We start from the raw sequence: 12777 nt of genomic DNA on the forward strand, positions 1-12777 counted from the left end.
CAGCTTTGCTTTCAGATAGAAGTTGTCTTTGCCCTGAGGGAGGTCAGCATTCAGACTGTACAGCCGGAGCCCTCCTGCCCCGGTCCAAACAGTTACCCACAAATTGCTGCAACAGCTACTTCACGAGGCTCCTCAAGGAGATGCAGCCTGTGGAGAAGAGCAGGCAGGGCCAGAAAAGCCCTCCTGAGCAAGGTTTGGCACCGAGAAGGTGCCTCCTCCTGCCTGTGTGCGTGGATCCCTGGGGAAGGTGGGGCTTGGGTGCAGCTCAGGCTATCTTGAGGTGTTGCTGGCACAACTTGCCCAGTACTAAGTGCTACTAAGAAATCAAGCGCCCGGGTCCTTCTCCCGCAGCCCTTGCTCGGTCACGTAGCCCTGTGCCCACCTTCAGCTCAGGCAGCTATCAGAGCCGGAGCAAAGAGCGTATCTGTGCTGCCCACAGCCTGGGCCCCGTGCCATGGGCAGGGAACGCCTGGCGTGGAAGGCCATGGCACAAGAATTTGCTTTAATCGGATGTGCCGCGTTACTGGGACATTGCTTTAATGATTAGTGTGCAGGATCTTTGCTTCTGCCAGCAAACATTCACTGCTCATACACTCCAGGGCAGCTAAAGTGATCCATAATCTGGTTTGGGCTGCTAAGGCATTGGGCAGGGGAGGGAAGTCCACTGAGGGCAAAAATGGAGGTGGGGGGGCTTTGTCCCAGGCATGGTGGGAGCTGAGCCCTGAGGAGAAGGCAACCATCTGACATCTGCCACTGTCAGCAGCATTTTCCAAGATAAATTTCTAGGCCTAGCCTTTAGTTAAAAGTGAATGCCTTTAGGTCCTTGTCAGGCTGTTTTATTATCATCTTCTCCATGATCTTTTGTTCATCCTCAGCTGGTTCTGCAGCATGAGCAGTATCAGACCAGACTGCAGTTCCTGCAAGAGCAAATGGTCTTCCCTGGGCTCGGTGCTGAGCAGGGGAGATGTGATCGTGGCTGGCAGAGGGAAGGGTCTGGCTGCTCCTGGCACAAGTTCAGTGCCCTGCCTGGTGCCTCTTCACACCCCCAGCAGAACGGCGCTGAAATCGGAGCCCCTTCGAACAGTGAGGGGAGAGCCTGCAGCGTTCTCCACAAAAACAGAGGTGTACTGCCCGGCCTGGGGGGAGAGAGGGCTTAGCAGGGCTGGGACACCTCCCTTGGGCACCAGGCACGACCTGACAGAGCCAAGGAGAGATCTCTCCCCTGTGCGCAGCAGCTGAGAGGTGGAGGTGCCCACACCCTTCCTTCTGGGAGAAGAACATCACAAGGCTTTAGGGCAGTCCAGCCATGATCTGTGCTACAGTGCAGCAGCAGAGCTCTGCCCTGAGTGTCCTTGGGGCTTGGAGAAGCAGACCTGATGCCCAGCCCTGAGCTGGGGCCACAGAAGGCACCTTCCTGCCCAGTACCATCCCCAGTGGTGCTGACACCACTAACCTGCAGGTAGAGGACTCCGGTGACAGAGATGGTGAAAAGGTCACCCCTGCTCTCCAGCCAGGATGAAGTCTCCAAATTTCTGCAGAAGACAGAGGGTGGTGCTGGGGAGAGCATACCCCCTCCTTTCCCAGGGATGCTGGACTCCTTCCCCTCTCCCTGGCCCAGAGTCCCTTGCTGTTCCCTGCCATACCTGTTGTGCTGGCAGCGGGATTGCACACAGATCAGCACGCTCAGGCGCGTCCCCCGGCACACCTGCCTCTTCTTCGGCGGCTCCCTGTGCACTGGGACAGAGCCAGGGGTGAGAGCCATCCCAGACCACCCTGCCAGGGCCGTGGGGCTGCCCGAGGGCTCACCGATGTGCAGCGTGGTGGTGAAGGTGTAGTACCCTGCGATGGGGGCTGTGTACTGCCCGCTGGTCAGGTTCAGCCCTAGGCCACGGTGAAACATCTCCTCCCTGTCAGGCTGGGACAGGGAATGGCTGGAGTTAGAGAAGGAGCCCCGGTGCCTGGGCGGGTGTCCCCGCAGCCAGGGAAGAGGGGCAGGCTGGGCACTAACGATGTAGAACAGCTGCAGCTCCTGTCGTGTTCTCTGCTCCACGGAGATGTCTTCGCGCGTTCGGCAGTGGAAGGCTGCGTTCACGCGATGATGGGCCCCGGCCTGGGGGCTGCGTTCTTCCTCTTCCTTACGCCCTTCCCAGGCTGCCCTCTGCACCTTTGCCTGCTCCTTTGCTATTCCTGGCCCCAAACCCCACCGGGGTTCGGCGTTAGGAAAGAACCTCCACTTTTCCAGTCTCTGCCCAGCCCTACTGTGTCTCGGGTCGCTGTCCCCCCTCCGCTCCCGCCCTGGCCTCCGACCCCCGCCCCGGTACCTCTGAGCAGGATCTGCAGCTCCCTCAGGAGCTCCACGGGCACGGCGGGGGAGGCGGCTGGGGGGTCCGGGGCAGCCCCTGGCACGCTGCCCTGCTCCGGGGGCAGTTTTCCCGGAGAGCGGCCGCCCGCCGGTGCCGTGTCCGCCCCCGGCCCGCCACGGGCCCGACCGCCGCTTCCCCTCCCGGGGCTCCCGGCCAGCAGCATCCACGCCTGCCGGGGGTCCACGCCGGCCGCCCCCGGCCCTCCGCGTCCCGTCGCCGCCGCCGCCCATCCCGCAGCTGCTCCCAGGCCCGGCGGCCGCTCCCGAGCTGCCCGCGGGGGTTCGGTGCCGGCGGCACAGAGGAGCGCCAGGCACAGCTCCGACAGCCGCATCCCGCCGCCGCCGCTACCGGGAGGGCGGTCCCGACCCCGCCTCGGACCCGCCCCGCTGCCGGGCTTTGCCCTCGGGGCGCGGGGACCCCCTCGCGTTTAAAACCCCGCGTGGCCGTGGGGAGCAGCGCGGGGCTCCTAAAGTGGGAGGTGCCCACCCCGCCCTGGGCATGTTTAACGTTTCTAAAATAGCGAACAACCGAAGGCGGGACAGCTAAGCTGGCTGTAGGCCCGGCCGACAGGGAAGCGTCGCTTTGTGCTCGCCCATCCCTCTATCACCGGTGCCAGCAGGGACGGGGCTGGGGCAGCAGTCACCGCACCAGGAGCAGGGACGCGCCCGGGTGCTGACTGCTTCGCCATGAGCGCAGATCGCGACAGGAGAGAAACCAGGATTATGCACCCTGCCACAGGCTGCTCGGCCACCTGAGGACACAAAGCATCCAAAATGTGGCTTATCTCCTGTCATTCTGTGCCACAGGGCACTGGGGCGAGTCTGACACTTAAATCTAAGCCAGAGAGGGGCTGGAGAGCTTTGGGTGCTGGGCAAGAGATTCCTCTGGTCCCACTTGGGTTTTTCCATGCTGGATGTCAGTGGAATGGGGAAAGAGGCCGTGACCCCCGAGCAGCCACATCTGACTTAGATGGGATGGACCACACTTTGGGAGGCCATGTAAAAAGCTTTAGAGTTTTGGAGGGGGGAAAGGCAGTTAAGAAAAAAAAATCGACCAACCAAAAAAACAAACCACAAGCCAAAAGAAGAGAGCATTAGCCAAAGCGTGTTTATAAGGAAAAGCCTTTTCCCTGCAGTGGTGGGGAAACACACTCCTGCTGCCCCAGCCAGCCTGGCAGAGGGCTTTCCATCCCCCCTCACGGGGCTGAACAGGCCGCAGGGAGACGCGAGAGGGGAGCGCGGCCGCATAGGGTGATGGGCTCTCCTACCACCCATGGTCACTCTGGAAAGCCTCTGTCCACTTGGAGGTGTCCATGAAGATGGAGGAGGAGCTGTGGAAGAGCCAGAGGCAGGGCAGGGAGCCCTCCCGTGTCCAGAGGTCCTTGGTGCAGTCATACACCTCCATTTCTACCCGGTAGTCCCCATCCATGCCCTTCCAGTGGCCACCAGTGACAAAGAGACGGTCGCCCAGTGCCACCATCCCACCGTTCTCATGGAGCACATGCAGGAGCTGCACCTGTGTTGAGAGGAAGGGTGAGATGTGCAGGGACTCCTTGGTGATCTCCCACTCCCACTGCAGAGCACATCTATCCACCATATGTGTCTCCCTGCCCCATCCTCTCTGTGAGGTTTGGGGCCCCTGGTGCCTAGTGCAGGAGGGATGGGGGAGCAGGGGAAGAAGGACTGGGGCATCCTCAGCTCTGCAGGAGTTAACAGAGCCAAGGGATGAGTGGGCAGGAGGGAGAAAGGGGTGCTGGCACCCAGGGGGAGCAGGTGAGAACACCTTCCCCACCTCCCTGGGAGGGTGATTTTGCCTGACCCCACATCCCACAACCTTCTGCCAGATGTTGGCCTCCGGGTTGTACACGTAGACCTTCTTGGTGTTGTCCCCAATAAGGTAGATGAGCCCGCGCAGGGTGGCACAGCGTGGGGCCGAGAGGTACTTGGGGATGAAGGGGGATGTGATCACACTCCACAAATCTGCAAGGAGCAGGCATTAGCAGCACGTCCCACCCTTGGCTCTCAGTGCAGCTGCCAGTGACTGAAAAAAGCATCGCTGAGCCCATGGCTATTTCAGGGGGAATTTGAAAGGGAGGAGGCAGAGTAGCCAGGCAGACCTGCACCCACAGTCCCCAAGACCCCAGGCGAGGGTCTTGCATAAAAAATAGAGGGAATGGGGACATGGTTTGTAGTGGTGCTGTGGGATGGGGGAGAGGCTACCCAAGGAGGTGGCACTGTCACAGGGGGTTAGTCTCTTCCTAAGGCAGGCAGCCTCCCCCACCCCTATGCCCCAGAGATCCCCCTCCACTAAAGCTCGGGTCCAGGCTGTGTCAGATGTCTGCGACTCAGGTCCGTGCTGCCAGCAGCCGTGCTCCTGCTGGAGCCGTGTTCCCTGTACCCTGTTAGCACCCACCCGCATCCCACAGGACCATGCCTGAAAGCACAGGGGGTCAACTGCCTGGGATGACCCCCCCTCACCACCCTCCCCAGGCCAGTGCTGGTGGGTTGTGGTGGCAGGGTCCACTCTCACCTTGGACAGGGTTGTAGCACTGCAGGGTGAGCGCATTGTACTTGACGGCACAGGAGCCCACCAGGTAGAGCTTGCCCGAGCAGCTGGCGGCTGCAAAATTGCTCACGTACTTGAGGGCTGGGCTGATGGCACACCAGCTCTTGTTGTAGGGGTCATAGCGCTCCACCTCCACCACGTCCACCGTCGTCCCTGCAGGGTGACGGGATGCTGCAGCCACCCCGCTGCTCTGGGGCACCCAGGAACCCCCACCCTAGCAGCACCCACAGGGTCTTTGCAGCCTTACCCCCAATGACGTAGATCTCACCGTTGAGGACAGCACTGGTGTGGTTTGTCCGGGCTCTCAGCATGGAAGCGATGGGCTTCCAGAGGCCGTCCCTGGGGCAGAAGCACCATGCCTGGGTCGTGGACCACGTATCATTCTGGGACCCCCGGGAGCCGCCTGGGGAGAAACGAGTCAGATGGGCCACTGTCTCTGAGTGCAGCTGTCCCTGGGCATCTCTTGCCAGCATCCGGATTTGCCAAAGCAGGGAGTAAGAAGAGGACTTTGCTCAGAGAGGAGCCTCGGGCCTCATGCTAGTGCCTCGTGCTCATGTTTGTCCTCTACCATCCATCCCTGTTTCTTGAAGATGCCCACCCTGCACCAGCAGCCCTAGAACCTACCTGTGACATACACATCGTTGTTCAGAGTCACCAGGGAAAAGCCCCATTTGTTGTAATCAGGGAAGTCGGGCAGAGCCATCCATCGCTCTGAAACCCAGCAGAATCAAGCAATGACCTCCCAGCCAGCAATGGCACTTCTTAAGCCACCCCAGTTTCAACCCCATCCCCCACCTCAACCAATGCCCCTCCAAACTGACACTAGTTTGGCAAGAGGTGGTTTTGGGGTAGACAGAGGGTTAATTAACATGGGGGAGAGTGAAGGGGGAGGTGGGTACTTACTACTTTTGGGGTTGTAGAAGGCAAAGTTCCTGGAGGCAGCTGGCATCTCCAGCTCCCTCCCCTCATCTTCACCATCCTCCAGCACACGGCCGCCAACCACCACCAGCACCTCCTCCAGCTTCTGTGGTGGGGTTGGGGCGTTCTTCGGGGCACCACTGTTGCTCTGCCCCTGATATAGAGGCCAGAGCAGAACAGTCAGGCTCCTCCCTCCAGGCTCAGGAAGTGGGATTTGGGGGCAGGGGATACCCACCATGGTGCAGGATCGAGCGACGAGGGCCTTGATGGCATCTGAGTCACGCACAAGGGGCTCAGTGGCAAGCAGGTCCTGCAGGTACTGGTCAGGCAGCGAGACCAGGTGGGTCAGCTCCAGCAGCTCGGGCAGGAACTGAGCTCGGGGCCCCGGGTCGTGGCGTACCCAGCGTAGCACAGCCTCGACCAGGCTACGTTCCTCCTGCACCTGCAGCTGGTCATTGGAGAGGTAGGTGGCCAACCTCTCCTTGGAGAGCTGGAGGAACTCCTCCTGCAGAGAGACGGCTTCAAAGTTCTCCTGCAAGAAAGACCAAGCCTTGGAGGAGACCTCAGGGCAGCCGTGGCTCTCAGCGAACTCACAGATACCTAGGCAGTTGGTGGCGTCCATCTGCTGCCGGAGGTAGCGGCTGCAGACCTTCTGGATAGCAGGGAAGTGGAGCTGGCTGGAGGTCCGCATCAGCCCTTCCACGTTGCCCTGGTTGATGGTGACCTTCCCCGTGTAGGCGAAGTTGAGCAGCATCTCCAGTGCACTGGGATCTACCTCCTTCAGCTCCACCCGCGCCGCGATGCTCTCGGCAAAGTCTCCAGAGAACATGGCATAGAAGTAATGGCTGCAGAGGGCCAGCACGCCACGGTGGCAAGGGAACTCCTGCCCACCCACCACCAGTGTCACATCGGCCAGTTTAGGGTTGGTGCGCAGCTGCTGCAGCCCCTCCAGCACGCCCTGGGCGTGTGAAGGCAGGCAGAAGTCAAAGTCGTCCACATTCCTCACCATGGTGCTGAGGATGGCCGCGGGGCCTGGCAGGCAGCACCCGAGCAGAGCGAGGCGAGGGTTTCCCTGCCGGGAAAAGGCGATAGTGTCTCCCTTTCCCCCTGCCCCGGCACCCCCCTCGCTTTCCCAGCGCCCGAGTCACGATCAGCAGTGGTGGCAGAAGTGCTCCCCGCAGGGCCCCCACTCCCAGGCCATGGTTTCTCCTCCCCACGCCGCAGCTGCCCTGCTGGGGCTGCGACCGGCCTTTTGGGGGTGATTTGTGGCGGGGTTGAGGTCCCCCCGGCGCAGTCGCTCCCGCTCTCACCAGCGCTCCACAGCCCCGGCCGGCCCGCGGGAGGGAAGTGGTCACCGTCCCGGCGCTGGGCAGGGACACGCCTCGCGACACGGGATTAGCCGGGACAGGGGGCCACATGCTATTTTTAGGCAGCACCTGGACACCGCTCCCTGCTCTTAAAGGCACCGCACGGGCAGAGCCGTCGCCACCGCCCATCCCCGTCGCCGCTGCTGCCTTTAGCAAAGCCTCCCCCTCGTGCGGGGGTCGGCTGGGCACCGTGCCTGGCGGTACCGCTCCCACAGCAGCCCCCTCCGCCCTGTCTGTAGGGGGGGGTCCCCGCGATGCCCCTCCCCGCTCCCCCGGCCGGGAGTGCCGGTGCCGGTGTAAATATAGGCCGTTATCTCACTCCGCGACGGCCGCAAACACGCGGCGGCAGCCGGGGGCCGAGACACCCGACCCGGGGGAGGGGGGGATCGAAATGCTGAGGCGAGCCCCCTCGCTCAGCAGCTTTCTCCATCGCCCCGGGAAACTTCGCTCAGCTGGAAGAGAACCGAGAAAGTGTTTATTGCATCCCGCGGCCTCCACGGCACTCCGCAGCCCGCCGGCATCACTCCTCCAGGCTGAAGATCTCGGCCTCTTTCTCCTTCCAAAAGGCGAAGCTGCGATCGATGTATCGGCAAATCTCCTCCCCCTCCTCCCCGGCCTCCCCCGGCCTCTGGGCCGGGCTCTGCGAGGACCCGAAGTACCGTGCCTTGATGTCGTCGAAGCCATCGCGCCAGCCGCGCCTCCCAGCCGCGATCTCGTCGGTGACGGCGCGGTGGAAGGCGCGCACCGCCCGCCAGCCGTGCCGGCCCAGCTGCTCGAACACCTCGAAGCAGAGCAGGTGGCGGCCGCGGCGCTCCTCGGGGGGCAGCTCCTGTTCCAAGATGCGGAAATAGCCCAGCATGAACATCTCCAGCGACAAACTCTCGTACTCGGCTGGGCCGCCCCCCGCCGCCGCCACGAACTGCTCGGGTGACAGCAGGGCAGGGGCGGGGGGCGGCGGCGGGGGGCGGCGGCAGACGGCGTCCCGCCAGGAGCCCAGGAGCCTTTGAATGGCCGCCCGCTGCCGCTCCAGGCGGGCCGCCCCACTCCCCGCCGTCTGCCGAGGGTCCCCGGCGGGCCGGGGGGGCGCGTAGGCGGAGCGTCTCCAGTGGCTCAGGAAGAGCATCACGATCCGTTCCTTCCTTAGGCTGCCGCACACCGGCCCCGGCCCCGGCCCCGGCCCCGTGCCGCCGCCGTCAGAAAACGCCTCCTCGCAGCTGATGCCCGAGTCGCTGGCGGCCTCCGCCTCGCCACCCCCGGCCGGCGCGGCCCCCGCCGCCCCCCAGTCGGGCTCGAAGGCGCCGCGCAAGCTGCGGACGCAGACCCCACATTGCCGGATCTCCCGCTGCGCCAGGCTGCCCGCCGGCTCCCGGGGCTGCACGCCGGCGGCGAGGGGAGCGGGGTCAGCGACAGGGGCGGCGGCGACAGCGGGGGACCCCCAGACCCCCTCGGCGTGGCCCAGAAGCGCGGCCAGGCTGCTGACGGCGCCGGCCAGGCGGCCGCACCAGAGGGGCAGGGGCTGCCCGGGGGCGGGCGGGGGGCTGCGGACGGAGATGCTGAGCAGCGGGGCGGGCAGGAGGGCGCGTAGCTCCCGCACCAAGCGCCGCAGCTCGCCCTGGTACACCTCGCCGCGTCGCCGCAGCCGCAGGCTCTCTACAGCCCTCTCCAGCTGATGCAGGTCCGCCTCGGTCAGCAGCTCCCCGAAGGGGCCCAGCATGGCTTGGTGGGAGGGCGAGAAGCTCCAGGCGGCTGCATCCTGCGGAGACACCAGGTTAGCGACCCCTGACCGCCCGCGCCCCCTCCCCGCCCCGCGCCCCTCCTACCTGCCCTCCCGCCGCCTCGTCCCACAGCCGGGCCCGCAGCCGCCGCACCATCACCTGCCGCTTCCACTCCGGGATGAGCCGGCCCCGCTCGTCGTGCGTGGGCACAAGGGAGTCCACGTCCGCCTCCGCGGGGTCCGACCCGGGGGGTCCCGCCGGCCCAGCCACCCCGTCCTGCGCGGGTCAGAGTCACGGAGGGCTCGCAGGGCTAAACGGCGGTCGAGAGGACGAGCCGGGGCCCGCGGACCGAGCCAGCGACCTACCGGGTGGGCGAGGAAGGGCGCCGGGATCCTGGCCCGCTGAGAGGGCTTGCGGAACTTCAGCTCCGCCGGCACCGACCTGCTGGGGTCCATCCGCCGGGCCGAGCAGCTGCGGGGGACAGAGACACGAGCCTCCTCCTGCGGGAGGGCAGCTAGGGGACGTGGGCCCCAACATCCCCAGGGCCCCCCAGGCATGAACGGCTGAGGGGTGACTCGACACATCACCCCACTTCTTGCAGGGAACCCTCCCCGGGGGATACCCACAGGTGGGTCTGCTTCCTTCAGAGAAGAAGCTGAGGAGTCCCTGCGGCCCCCTTTCCCCCAGGGATGCACTGCAACACCCCTGCAGCCAAAGGCCGAGCCCAGGGCCACCTCATGGCCACCAACCCTTCTCCAGACTTCCCATACCCCGACCTGCCCTCCCTCTCTCTGGAGTGATGGGCTGGCATTCTCTGGGGACATGCCCGCTGCCCCAGCCCAGCGGGGTCTTACCTGCTGCGGGGGGCTGAGCTGGCCGCTGGGGACCCCTGCCGAGGTTAGGGGGTCTGGTCCTGCCTGCCCTGCCCTGCTCAAGGAACACCCAAAAGTGGGTGCAGCTGCACCCCCAAAGTCCCTGTGTGTGGAAGAATGAGCAACACGGGGTGTGAGGGGAGGCCAGAGTGGTAGGGCAGCCCTGGAGAGGGCAGGGGCCAGGGCTGCAGCGCTGGGGCAGGGCACAGAGGCATTGAGCGTTGTATTAATATTTGATGGGGCATCGAGTGGCAGCACCGGGGCTCAGTGGGTGGAACTGGCAGTGTTCCTGGAGATAGTGGCTCGGTGACTTGGCTCCAAGCCTTGTCCTGCTCCTGGGCCAATGGAGAATGGCTGAGGCTGGGGACAGAGGAAGGCTTTTGTATTGGCTGGCACTGAGAGCAGGTTCTGGCAGTGGGTGGGGGATCTTCAGCAGAGGGACCTGCTGTACCACTGCCTGGGCATCTGTTACGGACATTGAGCCATGTTCGTGTTCTTCTCCTCCACCGCCATCCATTATATATGGCCAGGACAGACTCGTGGGGCTCACTTACATGTGAGAAATTCAATCAAGGGGCTGGAATAAAATCAAGAAGCAGCAGATCACAGCCTATAAACACAGATGGGCTGGCAAGGATCCATTACAGATTCAGCCTCTCAATCCCTCCCTGGCTTCAGTGTGGGCTGACACTCGGCTCTCATGGGGGGATGAGCCACTACCATCAAGCAATTGAGCTGCAGCACCAGTGCATGTTATGCTTTGTTGTAGGAGGGGGGGAATTTGCTGAAAGCCCTTTGGCAGGTGGCTGTGCCAGGGCTGCCTCCCCAGCCTGGAGAGCTTCCCCCAGGAAAACAGCCCTCCACAGTGCGGGGGTGTGCAGGACCACAAGAGGAGAGGGGAAGGTCTGCCCCAAACCTCCATGTCAGACTCTTTCCTGACCATGGTCCTCAGGAAAGCAGACACCAGCCCCTTCAGGATCTGCTCAAAGAGTCCCAGAAAATTCTCCCCTTTCCCTTTCCCTTTCCTTTTTCCTTTTCCCTTTCTTTTTCCCTTTCCATGCCTGTAGAGATGAGCAAAGTGGCACAGAAGCTGTTAGGGATGGGTCCTCTCCTCCAGTTCCAACATCTATATTCCTCCCTCTCTACTCGTTCTTCAGTCATATCCCACTCTCTCTCTCCAAGTTCCCACAGCTGTAGCCTTCCCTCTCCCACAGCTCCCCCAGTCCTGCAGCAATGAGTAAATGGGCAGAGGAAACCAGGCGAGGCCCCTGTCAGCATCACATCTTTCATTTCAGGGGGGCCCTGGAGGCATGACTTCAAATGGGATCAAGGAGAGGCAGCGCACATCCCCTGAGCCCAGCTCTTCCTCCTACACCCTCTGTGGCTGCAATGGACCTTCCTGCTTGCTCTGTCCCGCTCTTCCAGTGCTCTCCGCACACGACATAGGGGCATGGGAGGATTCTGCTCCCTATCCCCACTGGAGAATCTCCGGTGACATCCCCAGGACCCACACCCTGAGCACCACCGGGATCCCCTAGGATAATGCCAGTGCACACCTGGGACCCCTGCACACGGCAGCCCCAGGATATCTCTGCAACCCCCCCTTCCAGGCCAAAGGGAACCTGGGAGTGCGGCAGATGGGAGCACAACCATGCCAGCCCCGAAGCACAGCCTGCCCGTGGTCTCCAGGCTGGCACAGCCCAGGGGCACGTGCAAGGAGGTGACAGGGTGGGAGGTTGGCACTCCTGGGGAAACCCCTGCAGGGAGGGGCAGGAACAGCTCTGGGCTTCTTCAGAGGAGACCCCCTAAATACGAGGCCCAGCCCGGCTGGGGCCGCTTCTCCCACGGGCTGCGCAGGAAGGCGCCCGTTGTCGGGCGGCTGTGCCAGGGCTGTGCCAGCCTGGAGAGCCTCCCCATGTCCCTTTCCCCTTTCCCTTTCCCCTTTGCCTTTGCCTTTTTCCTTTCATCTTCCCTTTCCTGGCTGCATCCCCATGGGTGTCTCTGCAGCTCCTGCCCACGTGGGATCCTCAGCAAAGTTGCTGAGGGTGCCCCGGGCCCCCTCATTCAGGCCGCTGGCGAGAAGGCAGAGGAGCAGGCCCAGCACTGGCCCCTGGCCTGCAGCCCTCATGCTCAGCCGCCATCTTGGCTTCACGCCGCTCACCCACACCCTCTGCTTACAGACCCGCAGCACCAACAATTAAAATGAGTTCTTCACACAGCAGATACTATTTGCAAAGCTTGGCCTTCCCTAAGCCTCCTCTTTCCCTAAACTCATGACAAATGTCTGGGTGATCATTTCTTGGCCCCAGAGAGCCCACCCTGGGCACGACCAGGATCCCCTGGGGTAGCGCCTCTGTACCCCTGGGAGCCCTGCCTAGAGAGGCCTCAGGATACCCCCGTGACTGCCCCTTCCCGGCCACATGGCACTGCCTGGGAGTGCAGCAGAGGGGAGCACAAGCCTTCCAGCCCCAAAGCTGGAAGGACTCAAAGGGTTGGAAGTCTATACTTTGCATCCCACCCTCTTGCATCAGTTGGTGCCTTTCATTTGCAAATTTTCATCAACACTGAAAAAGCATCATAGCAGGATTGCTTAGGTTGGTTTCATCCTTCACCTCTGCCTTGTGAAACTTAGTTTTGTCCCTGACTCCATCTGAAACATGAACAACTCTTGTGGATGCAACAGGAACAAACATCTGGATAGCAGCTGTTGTGAGTGAGAGAAAAAAGAGTGGCAGCTATAACTAGGAAGTAGTTTGAAAAAGCATTTTGGAATAAGTGCATATAAACCTTGATCTACGGAGCCTTTCAAGAAGGAGAGGACATTGCATTGAAATCATACACCACAGTCATGAAAAAGAAGAGGAATGAGTTGGATGTTGGTCACCCCGTTTTCATCTTACCAGTTTGCACTTTTCTCCTGAGCTAGTGAGGCCTGTATAAGGAATGTGAACAACTTCCAGCTTTACTCCAAAACTAA

General features: G+C 62.4%; 3 protein-coding genes across 10 annotated transcripts; all 3 read right to left on the minus strand.

The window, feature by feature from the left end:
- Positions 1–660: 660 nt before the first annotated feature.
- LOC127468248 (erythroferrone-like) lies at positions 661–2648 on the minus strand. 8 transcript variants are annotated; one of them, XM_051781218.1, is made up of 5 exons: positions 2009–2648; positions 1807–1915; positions 1644–1734; positions 1454–1532; positions 661–1136 (listed from the first exon to the last, which is right to left on the minus strand). In XM_051781218.1, the coding sequence occupies exons 1-5, from the start codon at positions 2591–2593 to the stop codon at positions 1038–1040; spliced, it is 963 nt and encodes a 320-aa protein (XP_051637178.1). In that variant the 5' UTR covers positions 2594–2648; the 3' UTR covers positions 661–1037. The 8 variants fall into 8 exon arrangements, with proteins under 8 accessions (XP_051637178.1, XP_051637177.1, XP_051637176.1 ...); XM_051781217.1 differs by having other exon boundaries at positions 1807–2648; XM_051781216.1 differs by having other exon boundaries at positions 1644–2648.
- A 798-nt stretch (positions 2649–3446) lies between these two features.
- KLHL30 (kelch like family member 30) lies at positions 3447–7257 on the minus strand. Its single transcript, XM_051782329.1, has 8 exons — positions 7157–7257; positions 6082–6918; positions 5832–6000; positions 5553–5639; positions 5176–5331; positions 4893–5081; positions 4197–4342; positions 3447–3878 (listed from the first exon to the last, which is right to left on the minus strand). Exons 2-8 carry the CDS (start codon positions 6853–6855, stop codon positions 3627–3629), a joined length of 1773 nt encoding a protein of 590 aa, XP_051638289.1. The 5' UTR covers positions 6856–6918; positions 7157–7257; the 3' UTR covers positions 3447–3626.
- Positions 7258–7347: 90 nt separating this feature from the next.
- ESPNL (espin like) lies at positions 7348–10313 on the minus strand. Its single transcript, XM_051781406.1, has 4 exons — positions 10277–10313; positions 9294–9442; positions 9007–9204; positions 7348–8966 (listed from the first exon to the last, which is right to left on the minus strand). The coding sequence occupies exons 1-4, from the start codon at positions 10311–10313 to the stop codon at positions 7734–7736; spliced, it is 1617 nt and encodes a 538-aa protein (XP_051637366.1). The 3' UTR covers positions 7348–7733.
- Positions 10314–12777: the final 2464 nt, after the last annotated feature.

This window comes from Manacus candei, unplaced genomic scaffold, assembly GCF_025592945.1.
Source record: "Manacus candei isolate 608988 ecotype Guabito, Panama unplaced genomic scaffold, ASM2559294v1 h1tg000015l, whole genome shotgun sequence".
Taxonomy (NCBI): domain Eukaryota; kingdom Metazoa; phylum Chordata; class Aves; order Passeriformes; family Pipridae; genus Manacus; species Manacus candei.

Coding starts and splice junctions, on each gene's coding strand:
- ESPNL (XM_051781406.1), bottom strand. CDS start 10,313: ATGGCGGTGGAGGAGAAGAACACGAACATGGCTCAAT. Junction 9,443..10,276: donor GAACACGAACATGGCTCAAT/GTCCGTAACAGA, acceptor CACGTCCCCTAG/CTGCCCTCCCGCAGGAGGAG. Junction 8,967..9,006: donor GGGCGCGGGGCGGGGAGGGG/GCGCGGGCGGTC, acceptor GTGTCTCCGCAG/GATGCAGCCGCCTGGAGCTT.
- LOC127468248 (XM_051781211.1), bottom strand. CDS start 2,593: ATGGGCGGCGGCGGCGACGGGACGCGGAGGGCCGGGGGCGGCCGGCGT. Junction 1,735..1,806: donor CACCACCACGCTGCACATCG/GTGAGCCCTCGG, acceptor GCTCTGTCCCAG/TGCACAGGGAGCCGCCGAAG.
- KLHL30 (XM_051782329.1), bottom strand. CDS start 6,855: ATGGTGAGGAATGTGGACGACTTTGACTTCTGCCTGCCTTCACACGCC. Junction 5,640..5,831: donor CTTCTACAACCCCAAAAGTA/GTAAGTACCCAC, acceptor GCTGGGTTTCAG/AGCGATGGATGGCTCTGCCC. Junction 5,332..5,552: donor CAACGATGTGTATGTCACAG/GTAGGTTCTAGG, acceptor GTTTCTCCCCAG/GCGGCTCCCGGGGGTCCCAG.